The sequence below is a fragment of the Pleurodeles waltl genome, chromosome 5 (genome assembly GCF_031143425.1).
Source record: "Pleurodeles waltl isolate 20211129_DDA chromosome 5, aPleWal1.hap1.20221129, whole genome shotgun sequence".
Taxonomy (NCBI): Eukaryota; Metazoa; Chordata; class Amphibia; order Caudata; family Salamandridae; genus Pleurodeles; species Pleurodeles waltl.
Window position 1 is genome coordinate 1,348,895,843 of NC_090444.1, and position 12,761 is coordinate 1,348,908,603.

Below are 12,761 nucleotides of genomic sequence, written 5' to 3' on the forward strand. Positions count from 1 at the left end.
GGTCATAATGTGGTGGTCAGACTGCCACCAAATCGGTGGGACCACCGCTTTGGCGAGGGTCAGACTACCACCGCGACCCTAGCGGTCATCATGAGGCCCTTAGTGTGGTCTTAAATATAATTAGCACTATTTATTTTGGAAGGGCGAAATACTGCTTAGACCTCACTTACTCTGCATTCTGGGTTTTAAGGGGAAATATACTGTACTACAGTGTACCTAAAAAATGCAAAATTAAAATAAAATAAAAACCACTGCATTACACAATATTTACTATTAAAACGTAGAATGCAGACTAACTGAGGTCTAAAGAATAAGGTACTACCACTGTACTCCGCAAACATTACAATACACGAATAAAACAGTACGAAACTATTTTCACACGTATAAACCAGAACACAGCCAAAGTGTGGTCTAAACAATAGGGCTGCCTTTTAATTTTGCAAGGGCAATCATTAGCCAACCATAAAGTGTTTTGTCATTGGCATGTACTGTGCTATACCTCATATTTACCGCAGTAGATCACAGCACATTATATCACTACTTTTTGGTGCCTTATGCGCCTAATTGACAAAACGTTACACTTTTCTATGTTTAGCATTGTTTGCTATTCACAAAGGAGTTTTAATGGTAGTATCTTTATGACTGCAGAGTCCCTGCACATAAAAAATAGACTGTTCTATCTTTTCATGTGTGGATAATCCACAGTCTTAAAGATACTACTCGTAAAATACATTTGTGAATAGCAAATAATTTTAAACGTACACAAAAGTGTACCTTTACCTTTGTGAATCACGCCTTAGAACTTTCAAACTATTCAAACAATTTAGATCCAGTACCAAAAAGAATCCTTTACATCATGTATTCTATACTTTTGACACATTTAATCTGTCTATGTGCAGCCATTTTCACACTATGTCCCCTTAAACAATACTCTAAAATATGACACATCAAAAAGAAATATAGATTTCGGGTGGGGCCTAAGCACAGATCTCATGGTAAGGTCTGATTGGCTGGCAGCACTTCAACCAGGGAGTAATGGTAGCCATCATGGGACTCAGATGAGTCCCAGGAAAAAAATACATTAAAGAAAAGACACGGGGCAGGGCAGCGATATCCTGGCCCCCTAGACATGGTGATTGGGTCCCAGAGGGACCCAGCCAGAGGCAAAAATGTTTTTTAAAGCGTTTGCAGCAAATCTGCATCAACAATTGAAAACAAAGGCCCAGCTCTCCCTGTGCCGCTGCATTGCTTTTGCTCCTGTCTTCTCTTTTCCTCGTTTTTTGAGTGCCTTCTCCTCGTTGTTCCCTGGTTCTCAATGCTTTCTCCTTGCTTTTTCGTCTGTTTTTTGTATACTCACTCATTGCTTTTCCTTCATTTTCTCTGCTTTCTCCTTGCTTTTTCCTCCATTTTTGACTGCCTTAGCCTTGCTTTTCCTTCGTTTTCACTGCTTCCTCCTTGCTTTTGCCCTTTTCTGAGTTCCTTCTCCTTGCTTTTCCCTCGTTTTTACTGCTTTCTCCTTGCTTTTTACCCCGTTTTTTGAGTGCCTCCTGCTTGCTTTTCCCTTGTTTTTACTGCTTTCTCCCTGCTTTTTCCCTTGCTTTTTGTGTGCCTCCTCCTTGCTGTTCCTTCATTTTCACTGCTTTCTCCTTACTTTTTCACCCATTTTGAGTGCCTTCTCCTTGTTTCTCCCTTGTTCTCAATGCTTTTGCCTTGCTTTTTCACCCATTTTTTGTGTGCTCTCTCCTTGCTCTTTCCTTTTCACCGATTTCCGCTTGTTTTTCCTGCTTTTTTGTGCCCGCTGCTTTCTTTTCCCTCATTTTCACTGCTTTCCCACAGAAATTCAGCTGTTATAGTCAGTTATTTCATGCAGGAGGTTTCCCTGTAGCAGCCAGTGTTTGCTGGCTACCTCTGCCTTGTGAAGAACAGTTACACTGGAATAACTTTTGTTGTTGCATCTGGTGATGTTGGGACCACTGAAGGGTTTGAACTCGCTGCGGGAAATACAAGATATCATAAAGTCTGCACTGCTTCCTGCACTCCTTTATCTTTTTCTGCCCTATTGCTTACAAGCTCTCTGTCTCAGTCTTCATCAGCTGCATCTCCTCATCAGCGTGAGAAACAAAAAATGATGGTATCAGAAAAAGAACAGTTTGAAATGCAACAAAATGCGCTTCTGTGCTATAGGCATTAGGCCACGGAGCCTTAGACATGATGATTATTGCATGGCTAAACCATGGCAGTAACCATGATCGGCAATGTTGGAGGAATCTGCAGCCGCACTAATGATCATGTTTGGGGACCATCATTCCTTCTGGTAGTATTGTCTGAAGATCTTCTTTGTCTTCATGAAGAGCTCTGTCAGAGAAATATTACAATGACCCGAAAAGGAACATGTCTTATCTGCCAAGTAAAGCTGTAACACTGGAGGCATTAATGGCAGTAGAAGATATGCCACATATCTTCCTATCTACAGAATCTGGGTTCAAGCTGTCCTTTTTAAGAGGAACTGTTTAAGTAGAGCAGTTGAACGCTATTTTCTCGCTACCAAATCAATTACAGTATCTGGACGCTGAGCTAAGAAAATGTAATCCAGATTTGGGCCTTGTATTTCTTCCTGCATTCTTGCAGCAGCAGCTTTGGTGGAAGGTGTTGTCAGGAAGAGCTTTATGACAAGTTTCAAAAGCCCAGACACAGAGGAAGCCATGGTCTAGCTGTAGAGCAGTGACAAAGTGTTTCAAACATGACAGAAGATGATGTTGAAACCATATGCTGTGGAATACTTTATTTCTGCTGCTCCGCACACTAGATCACAAAGAATCAGTTAGGATTGGAGAGTGTCTACTTAAAATGAAGAGAAAGTACCAGATCGTACAAGATGGGCATGGTGTAGGTTGTTTGTGAGGGGAGTGTGAACTCTATCTTGAATAAAAAAAAGCACAGAGTTATGTGTGCAACACTGAGATAGAGAGGGTCATTTCCTTCTTGGCACAGTTTCAATCACTGGTCTAATCAGAGAAGAGGGTGTCCAGAGGTTGTACAGGGAGTTCCATTGCTAACAAAGTTGGAACTGGCTCAGTTGGCCCTGGTGCAGCTGGCAATGGCACAGTAGGTAACGGCACAGGTGCTGCTGGTGGTGGTGATGTGTGTCTGGAAGATGATGTTAAAGGCAATAAAGAAAATTATAGATTCAATTATGATACATCATATACAGGAGAGGATGCATTGAGATCCAGAAAATCTGACGCTGCTCTAATCTTCCTCCTCTTAAGCTTCCTCACCCACTCTGCAGAAAAAGTAACCTAGCTCAATGTTGTAGGTTGTGTTGAATGTCTTGACACCGAGATGTCCTTTGATGTTGATAGCCATGGTGTTTTCAACGTCAATTCTGCTCTTGATGGCGAGCACATGGCAGGTGTCCTTAGTGCTTGATGTTGACTGGGAACAACAATGTTTTCCATACCTGGATTTCTCTCTGAATCTCACTCTCAAGGAGTCCTTAAAAAAAGATACCCCAGCTATGGTAGAGGAAAATCCCCTATCAGTTCCCTTCAGACCCCCCTGTTGTTGATTTCTGTGACCTACACTGGTCATCTCAAAGCTCATGGAGGCCTATCTTCTCCCGGTCTTTGAGAGTTCTTCTTAATATCTTTTGACAGAGGAGAAATGCCTCCTCATGACGGGAATGAGGGAGACCGACTGACAGACAAATTCATAATTAACAATGACTATTCAGTGGCATGAATGATGTGCGTTTGTGTTTTCCTTAGATTGGCCACACCATGATTTAACTCCGTTTTGAAATTCAAACATGACCAAGTTTTCATTTTTACTGGCTCTACACACAGCAAAATGTGCAGTGAAGCATTATTTAATACAACATGTTTTGTGATTTTGTTGTCTCTCTTGAATGAGATGTTTTCTTTTTTGAAGCTTTGCAGGAAGTCTTTCCTCTCAAATGTTTAGTGAGTCCACTTGTTTCCTAAGTCTATCATTGTTTTATGTGTAACTTGACTTATATTGTGAGATCGGATGACAGTGCAAAAGAAGACTAACTAAAATTCACTTAGGCGATGGTGCTGTTACACTTTATTCGGTATTGTAATGTAGTAAAGCCTACGCATATTTTTGCTCGCTTTATGCTAACTGGGTAATTTTGTTGCAAATATTGCTACAAAAGAAAGTTCATTTTGGAGGTGAGCCACACTTTAATCTAGAGTCTCAAGCTGCCACCTTCCAATTTTTAAGTAGCAGACTCACATTAATCATGCCTGACCATGTTTGGTTCTAGGTACTGATTTCTGTATTTGATGCAGTTTTACGCTAATTCCCCATGAATGACTAACCATATCTTTGACTTCTGTAATGATCTTAAAATGTTAATAAACGTTTGTGGCTCAAGAAGATGTATTTCACTTAACTTTGCTACATGATTTGTTGACAAACAATCTAATTAGGGGCACATTCCCTCACATATTCTTGAGGACACCACCACAGCAGTCCTGTGTAGGTGCTTTATCTTTAGGCTATCTGATAAGTTAGCATCAACAGTATGTGCATGGCATGTGGTTCAGTCTTCAACTAATTCCTACTACATGAAACGGCATTTAATAAAGCGCAATGATATTCCTATGTGAAAGAAAATATTTTTCTCTCAGAAATCGAACATAAATACATTTAATGTCAAAAGGACGGATCTAGCTCTGGAACTTCAGAAACTGCACCAACCAATGTTTGTTTTAAATAGCAACACATTATGAATCATCTTCTGCTCCCAACACAAACTACAGTTTCCACATGTTGAAAATAGAAAAGAGGGGAAAACAAAAGTGTTTCTTTTACCTGATGATACTGTGCAGATGGATCGAGCAAGCAGTAGTGAATGATTGTTGTAATTCCTTCTAGGAGAGTCAATATCATGTCTGGGGGAATGATTGATGCCATCCAAAGAGGCCTAAAAAAAGAAAAACATACGAGATACGGTACTCAGTGAACCCTTCAGAACACAAAACCGTAATAATAAATAATTTAAAGGAAGAGAAAAAAAAAAGCACATGCCTCTTATCTGACAGTCCGATTTCATATCTATACTGGTGAATTAAATTATCCAAATTTCTGCACAGTTGTAGGGTCACAGACACCACGATCTTTTGTAAAACCTTCCCCATGTAAGGCAAAGTAGTTGTGATTAGACCAATCCACTGGGGGTGCATTTTACAAGCATAGTGCTGGTGAAGAGCCCGAATCACAGCACAAAGAAACATTCCTTGCGATGTGATTGGCTGAGAGTGCAAATACTGCAGGGATGTCATTGGCTGCTGTGGATTAATATGCTCTAGATCAGTGATTATAAATTCGAATCCTCCTTCAGTCTCCTCTGGCACAGTCATGACTCTGTGCTCAAGAATAATGAGCCGCTGGAGCACTTTAAGGAGCTGTGACTGAAAGGTGCTGCCACTGTCAAACTCATCCTCTGAAAAATTGATGAGGCTGTCTTCTGAGAACCCTTCTTCCACTGCGACTATGTTCTTACCAGCCAACTTTTCACTGTGCCACTTCTGTGCACTGAAAATTGATGAAAGTAAACAGTGGAGTATTACCTTCTGAACCTTACATTTGGATAACATATCTGAAATAAAGCTGGCAAATCCCTTCGCAGAGCTTTCAATTACTTTTGCCAGCTCCGTGAGCAGAAGTGACAGAATTTCAATGCTCATCATCTGCATGTCACTATTTCCTATTAAATCTTGCTGTGCAACTTTAACATGAGTAGGGTAATGGCTTCGCATATAGTACAAACACAGGGATATAAGAATTTCTATGTACATAGAGCTACGAAAGTTATGGTTCGATTCCAAAGGGATATGACTGTAGAAATCTTTCCCCATTACAGAAATTCGATGTCGGGCCAAAAGATTCTGCAGCAAAGACAGCTGTGGAGTGTAAGCATTGTTGACGCTTGTAGTAGAAATGGCATTTACAAAAACAGTTGGGTTTGTCTTTAGGATTCCTTTTATGGCAGACAAGGCAAATAGAGTCCTTGACGAGTCATACAACTGAAGATACAGCAACACATGTTGATACAAAGGATGAATATTAACATGGGGGGATTTCCGCACACCAGGAGAACCCACATCACTTTCAATTTCAGAAATTTCTCCTTCTCCACAACTGTACCAATTCTCCAAATCAAGTCCATCACTGAAGAAAACATTGGTTTGCTTCAGTTTATCATTCTGAGACTTTTTCTTATCATCATCTTTTTTCTTGGGCAACTTCACTTTTGGTTTGGCTCCTGGTGTTTTAGTAGACTCTTTTAAACCATTGTCTGGAAACTTGTCCATTAATTTGCCTTTCAAACTGAATGGAATACCATTATGGCTCCTCTTTCTTTGTTGTGGTTCTGCTGAACTGATAATGGCATCTTCCATGATCTGCTGGCTAATAGCAGACGATGAATGGATGTTTCTGGAAATGGAATGTGCTATACTTCCAATGCCAGCCTCCGCCGAAACAGACAAAAACTGAGATCCATCACTGTTGATAACACAATTCTGGATTGCTTGAATACTTTCAGATTGTGCTTTTGTCCCCTCTTCCAGTGAGCAGGTGGTGCACATTACACCTTCAGGATGGGGCTGAGGTTCACATGAAACAGGTTCTTCTTCCAGGGCAGTCACAACTCTACAAATTAGGTCATCAACCACCTGTTGCACAATATCATCAATTGAGTCTTCTTTCTGAAGCTGAGAACTTACTCGGGCGCTCGTGCCTTCTACCTCTACTTCGCAGCTGAGACTGTCACCCACAGAAGACTGCGAACAGCCTGAGTCAGAGCTCTGGAGTATCTCCATCTGCTGATAAGGAAGATCGAAATCTGACAGAACCATTGGAATTGTTTCGCTGCTGGTGCTTAGTAGAGAAAGTCTGTCACTAAGAGGGTTGACTGTTAGACTGAAGTTTTCCATCTCTTCTATTCCAGTCTGCTTTGCTGTGGTCTGTGGATCACGGCTCACGGGTGTGCGGGCAAAAGCTTCAATGAGAAGAGAAAAGCAAAATGAATATGTTAAGTATTGCGGTTATTTTTTGACTTAAAGTTTGATATTTTACTTCTAAAAGTATTAGATTCTGTAATTGTGAAATACATGGTAAAATGCAGCTAAATATGTACAATTAGTAGGCAAAGCTGTCTAGGTTTTGTGAAATCTCGAATATATTATATGTACACACGTTTGATTATATCATTATTTGGGCTATACTAGATCTAAAATGCCAGTTCAATGCCACCATATTGGCTTGACAATTACACTCTTTGTATTTACTTTAAGATACCTCCAACTGGTTAACTTGTAAACTAATTTCATGAGGTAGGAATCAAGTGTGTCATTAGAGTGCATCCAAAAACATTAGCAGTCACTATATCACAGCCAAGGAATCGGGAGTCATTACTTAGGGAGCACCACTAGCGTATACACACACACACACACATATGTAGTACATATGCAATGTGCAGCACATAATACAATATTTATTACCATTGTTGATATGGTGCGCGACTGACTTACGACTTACAAGGGGCCACGTAAATACTATCTAGAAATACGTACCACATTGTACACTGCACGTCTTCCATAGATAGCTTATGCAAAGGTTTTTTTTCATGTGTGCTTGTTTTAATAAAAGGTATTTAAGGAAATGTGTGCAATATGGTAAAATCACATTGAAGAGACCTTGTGACTAGAATAATTGTTTCCCTGCGTAAGGTGATTGTTACTGGTAACTTGTAGGTAGTGAAATATGTTTTTCTCGTTTCGATACTGCTATACTGTGGCAATAAACTTGAATTCGGACTTTGCACTGTAGTAACAAACGTGTGAAGAGAAAGCACGTTTATTAGAAGCTATATGTAATATAAAAGGCAAACGTTTATGGTCTCAACGTTTTTTCAATACTTAGTTAAAGGTTGTTAACGATTCCCCTGATCAGTAATAAAGACTTATTTTAAGGACTATATAAATGCTTATTAGTAAACAAGGAGGTCGTCTTTGTTTGCTCAATGCCATTGGCATTAATCTGTACGGTTCCAGCAAATTCACTTCCAAAAGTCCTGATGCCCCTTCAGTGAGACATCTGATAAAGCCCACATGGAACTACAACTAAGAAAGCGTTATCATCCCCACTAGTCGCTGCTCTGAACTCAAAGCACAAAAAGTGAGAGCGCAGCTGAATGTGTCCTGGGGACAGCAAAATATATTACGGCATATTCTTAATCTTTCACTAGGATGGTCAATAATAAATGCTGAGCCCGGCTGGATCGGCCTATTTTCTAGCTCTGTCTGTAGGGCCAAATGAACTACAACTTTACAGTTGTAGATGACAATGTCCTCAGTATCTAATTCTCCCAGCGCTGTGCGATCAGTCACCTGATGCCGGGGACCATTTTTTATGCAATAAACCTCAAAATCTCATCAAAAAATTGCCTGCTACGTCCAAAGGATAGGTAGAACAACTGTGCGAACTTTAGAAGCCATGTATGTTTTCTTCCTCAATGTGCTTCATTTATAAAGTACTACATACATTCATGCCCAGGTGCCAATTCCAAGCTGGGCAGGCATGCAGAAGGAGACTTAACTTGTCAGTACAGGTGCTGTCCGTGCGTGCAATTCTAGACAGGCCTTTCCAGAATACAAACAAAACAGCCATGTTCCAACATTTTCGGCATTTATTAACCACCAATAATTGGTCACAAGATGGAGGGATATGGGGCTGCAAATGCCAGAAAGCTCCCGCACCGGGTGGGCAACAGGAGGCTATCCAGGGCTGTATAGGAAAGGGCAGCATTTGCACAGTTAGCACCCCAGGCAAAAGCAATTTTGGTGCTTCCTGCACTTTTCAGGGAAAAAGTTTTGTTTAGCTATCATTAGCTTGGTAAATACGTTTTTTAATTTGCATCCGGGTAAATGGTGTCCTGCAGTTTTAATGGATGGAAACAAAACTGTAAGTAGCAGACTGGATAGAGAAAACACCAAATTTAGTAAACACCCATGATGAACATGGAGCAAATTTAGAGTTGTGACCTGACCATGGGTCTAGGCTGATTCTATGTCAGGACCGGAGGCTCTGATTATGCTTCTCTTTTCATGCTTTTAATAACTCAGCAGCCAATAGGAAAGATTTTTTATACAAAAACTACAAATCCCATGAACCCAATATGATAACACTACAACCATAGAGACCAGCTCTATAAAACCCTCGTGGCTCAGAGACTCTTCCTCTTTCTTTGCTGCTCCCCAGCCAGTTAAGTCACCCTTTGCTTTAGCAAGTATAACTTTGTGATGCTAATGTTTGCTATGTTTATTTTCTAAGTGATGTTTAGCACGACGCTTGATTTAAAACGAGCAGCTTGCTGCCCGTAACACCGGTGGAGTAGGAGCCTTATTGGGGAGCAGGACTGTGCGACTGGCTCGCACAGTCCTATTTCTATTACGGGCGAAAACGCGTGAGCCGACCGGCATTCCTTTCCTCTCGGAGCCGATCGACTTGCGCGTTTACTCTGGCATAAAAGACTGCACTCTGCCTGTTGCGTGTGGATTTTCTCCTCTGGGGGCAGATTTCTGCTGCCATAGCCCCTCAGCTCCCCCTGAACGCCCTGTCAGAACTACTGCAGGGCTGTAAAATTTTGTAGAGGCTTTCCTGCCTAGAGCTTCTGTGCAGGTGCTCCCTCCACACTTGATTCCTTCCTCCTTACACCTGCATTGGAGTCTAGAATAATACATATTCACATACTTATATATATATTGAAAAGTCCCCCCGCGACTTATTAGTGCTTCAACCATATTAAGGTCATACTACAAGTATTTAAAACTTGTACGAAGAGGATCTGGAAGGGGATGAAGGCTACTTCTACGAAGAGGCACACTCAAGCTCCTTCGAGCAAGACCTTGTGCACGCTCTAGACGCAGGCGTGCGTCAGACTGTGAATGATGCACTAGCCAAAGCTATAACCCCGTTGAAACATCACCTCTATGGGTTTGCACAGCAACAGGGCTGGCTTCCTCCCAAAGGGGGCATAGTTGAAGGGCAGTCTACTCCTCCCACCAAAGCCATTCATGCTGAAGCCTTCGAAAAACTAACGGCATCATTAATGACTGAACACCCTTATAGTATTCCCGCAGATCCTCATTCAGATGAAGTATCTGAGGACTCTGATGCTAATTCCTCTCACAGCTCACCTAAGGATGATACTCAACCCCATAAATGTAAGGCCAAGTCCCATCATACCTCTGCCGCCAAACAAGCTAAGCTTTTAACATTTGAACCGGGCGAGATCATTCACCCTAGGTCTACTGCTTGGCTTCCTCCTGCTGAGATCACAGACTATGTAAAGAATCATCTCCGACAAGAGTTTGATGAAGAGGTACGGGCTCCCTTACGTTCTGAGTGCTTCAGACCGGATATCCCTGACAAAGTGACTGGAACTCCAGAAATAGACCCCTCTATGGTTACTTACCTCAAGAAATATACCAAAGACCCTAAAAAAGGAATTGACAGGGCTTGGAAATCCTGTCAGGATAAACTCTTGGATTTATCAGGCCCCTTGACTAAGATCCTGGAACTCGCCTTCCAAGCTAAAGAATCCAATGTTCCGATAGACACTGAAACCCTTATTTGCTGGTCACAAAGAACAATTTGCATGTTGGGCAATACCAACTGCGCCATCTCAAACGAGCGCCGCCGGTCCATTCTGATGAAGCTAGATCCCAAATTAGCTGACCTTGCATCTTCGGAAGCGGGCCCAGCGGCCCAGGGCCTCCTATTCTGAGCCCCCTTCTTGAAAGAGCTTTCCAAGTTTGTTGCCACCTTTTCCAGTCTGGATAAAGCACAGGGTTCTATCAAGAGAGCTCTTCGCCCTCTTTTTTTTCTCGGACCAGACGCTTCAGAGGGCGTTCGTTCGGCCGAGGATTTCACAACTCCTCTGGAGATGGCTCCCAAAGCTATAAGAACAGAGGTGGTTACCAAAGTCAGCCCTCCACCTTCTACCCCTCAAGGTGGTCCTTCTGAGGCCGTTTTCGTAGAGGAAGGTTCAGAGGTGCAGCTGCCGCCATCCAAGAATCCTCTCCTGCAGGTGAGAATCATTCCTTGGGAAGAGATTTCATTAGGGGGTCGCACCCGCCTTTTCTACCACAATTGGTAACAGCTCTAAAACGATCCTTGGGTACTCAAAACCATTCTCGGTTTCAAAATAGAATTTTTTCAATCCCCTCTTCAGTTATCTACCCCAAAAACGATGTATTTTTCCCTCAGTCTTTCATTCACAAAGAAATTCTTACTCTTCTTTCAAAAGAGGCGATAGAAGAAACAAGCTTGCACCCCAGGGGTTTTGTGAGTACCATTTTTTGGTGGACAAAAAGGGAGGCAGTTCAAGATTAGTTCTCAATTTGAAAGAATTTAATCAGTGGACCCTTTACTGACATTTCAAAATGGAAGGGATCCACTTACTTCGGGACATCCTTCGGACAGAAGATTGGATGGTCCGTCTGGACCTGAAGGATGCTTCTCTTTCCATTCCTATCTTTCCTCCTCACTGACGCTTTCTGCAATTCCACTGGGAAGGAAAGATATTCGAATTCAAGGTTCTCCCTTTTGGTCTGTCGTCGCCTCCGTGGTGCTTCACGAAGTTGATGAGACCAGTGGTGGAACACCTGAGAACCAGGGGTGTACATCTGATCATTTATTTAGACGACATCATAATGATGTCTCAGTACCCTCAAATGATCATACTACACCTGGAGTGGGCAATATCTATTGTTCAGGATCTGGGTTTTGTAATCAATGTCGAGAAATCCATCCTGATTCCGTCTCAATCGATAGAGTTCCTAGGTTTCTTGGTGGACTCCCCTTCCGCTCAATTAATTCTTCCTCAAGTGAAGGTGAGGAAGATCAAGAGAGAATTAAGACTAGCATTGTCCAAGACGACTGTATCCTTGAGATTCCTAGCTCATATAGTGGGACTACTAGCGTCTTGTACACAGGCGATTTTTCCGGGCCCGCTGCATTACAGACCTCTCCAACATCTGAAGATCTTACACTTGAACAAAGGTTTGTCCTACTCCCAATTGGTTCCTCTCTCTGAAGATGCGAGAATCGAGATCTCTTGGTGGTTAAGTCACATGGAGGCTTGGAACGGCATAGCCATTTTTCCATGTTCTCCATACCTGACCACAGAGGCGGATGCCAGCCGTTGGGGTGCTCGTTGTGACCCACTGTCCACTGGGGGCCCTTGGTCTCAGGAAGAACTTTCGATGCACATCATCTGCCTGGAACTTCTAGCAGGTTCTTTTGCTATCCGTAGTTTTTCTGCGGGCAGGTCGAAATGTTGCATCCTTCTCCGGATGGACAATGTGTCAGCAGTTCAGTATGTGAACAAACTGGGGGGGAACCTGATATCAGATCTTGACGGATATCGCCAAAGACTTTTGGCATTACTGTCTCCAAAATAAAAAATTTGTGACAGAAGAGCACCTTCCGGGTCAAAGAAATGTAATAGGGGACTGGCACTCTCGCCATCTGAAGGATGCCAGAGATTGGAGATTGCATCCTCGAGTCTTCAGAACAGTTATGCGGATTTGGGGCCCTTGCTCAATAGAACTCTTCGCATCCAGACTGAACACTCAACTTCTGACATATTTCAGTTGGCGCCCGGATCCGGGAGCAAATGCGACAGACGCTTTCCTCCAGGACTGGTTTCACTTCCTCGCTTATGC

General features: G+C 42.3%; 1 protein-coding gene across 3 annotated transcripts in view; it reads right to left on the reverse strand.

Moving 5' to 3' along the window:
• DOP1A (DOP1 leucine zipper like protein A) overlaps positions 1 to 12,761 on the reverse strand; it is a 694,260-nt gene that overhangs the window by 326,125 nt on the left and 355,374 nt on the right. For all 3 annotated transcript variants that reach the window (XM_069235613.1, XM_069235614.1, XM_069235612.1), the window contains 2 exons: positions 5,056 to 7,030; positions 4,840 to 4,951 (listed from right to left, as the gene is read on the reverse strand). In XM_069235613.1, coding sequence (XP_069091714.1) covers positions 4,840 to 4,951; positions 5,056 to 7,030 — 2,087 coding nt within the window. The remainder of the gene's footprint in view (positions 1 to 4,839; positions 4,952 to 5,055; positions 7,031 to 12,761) is intronic.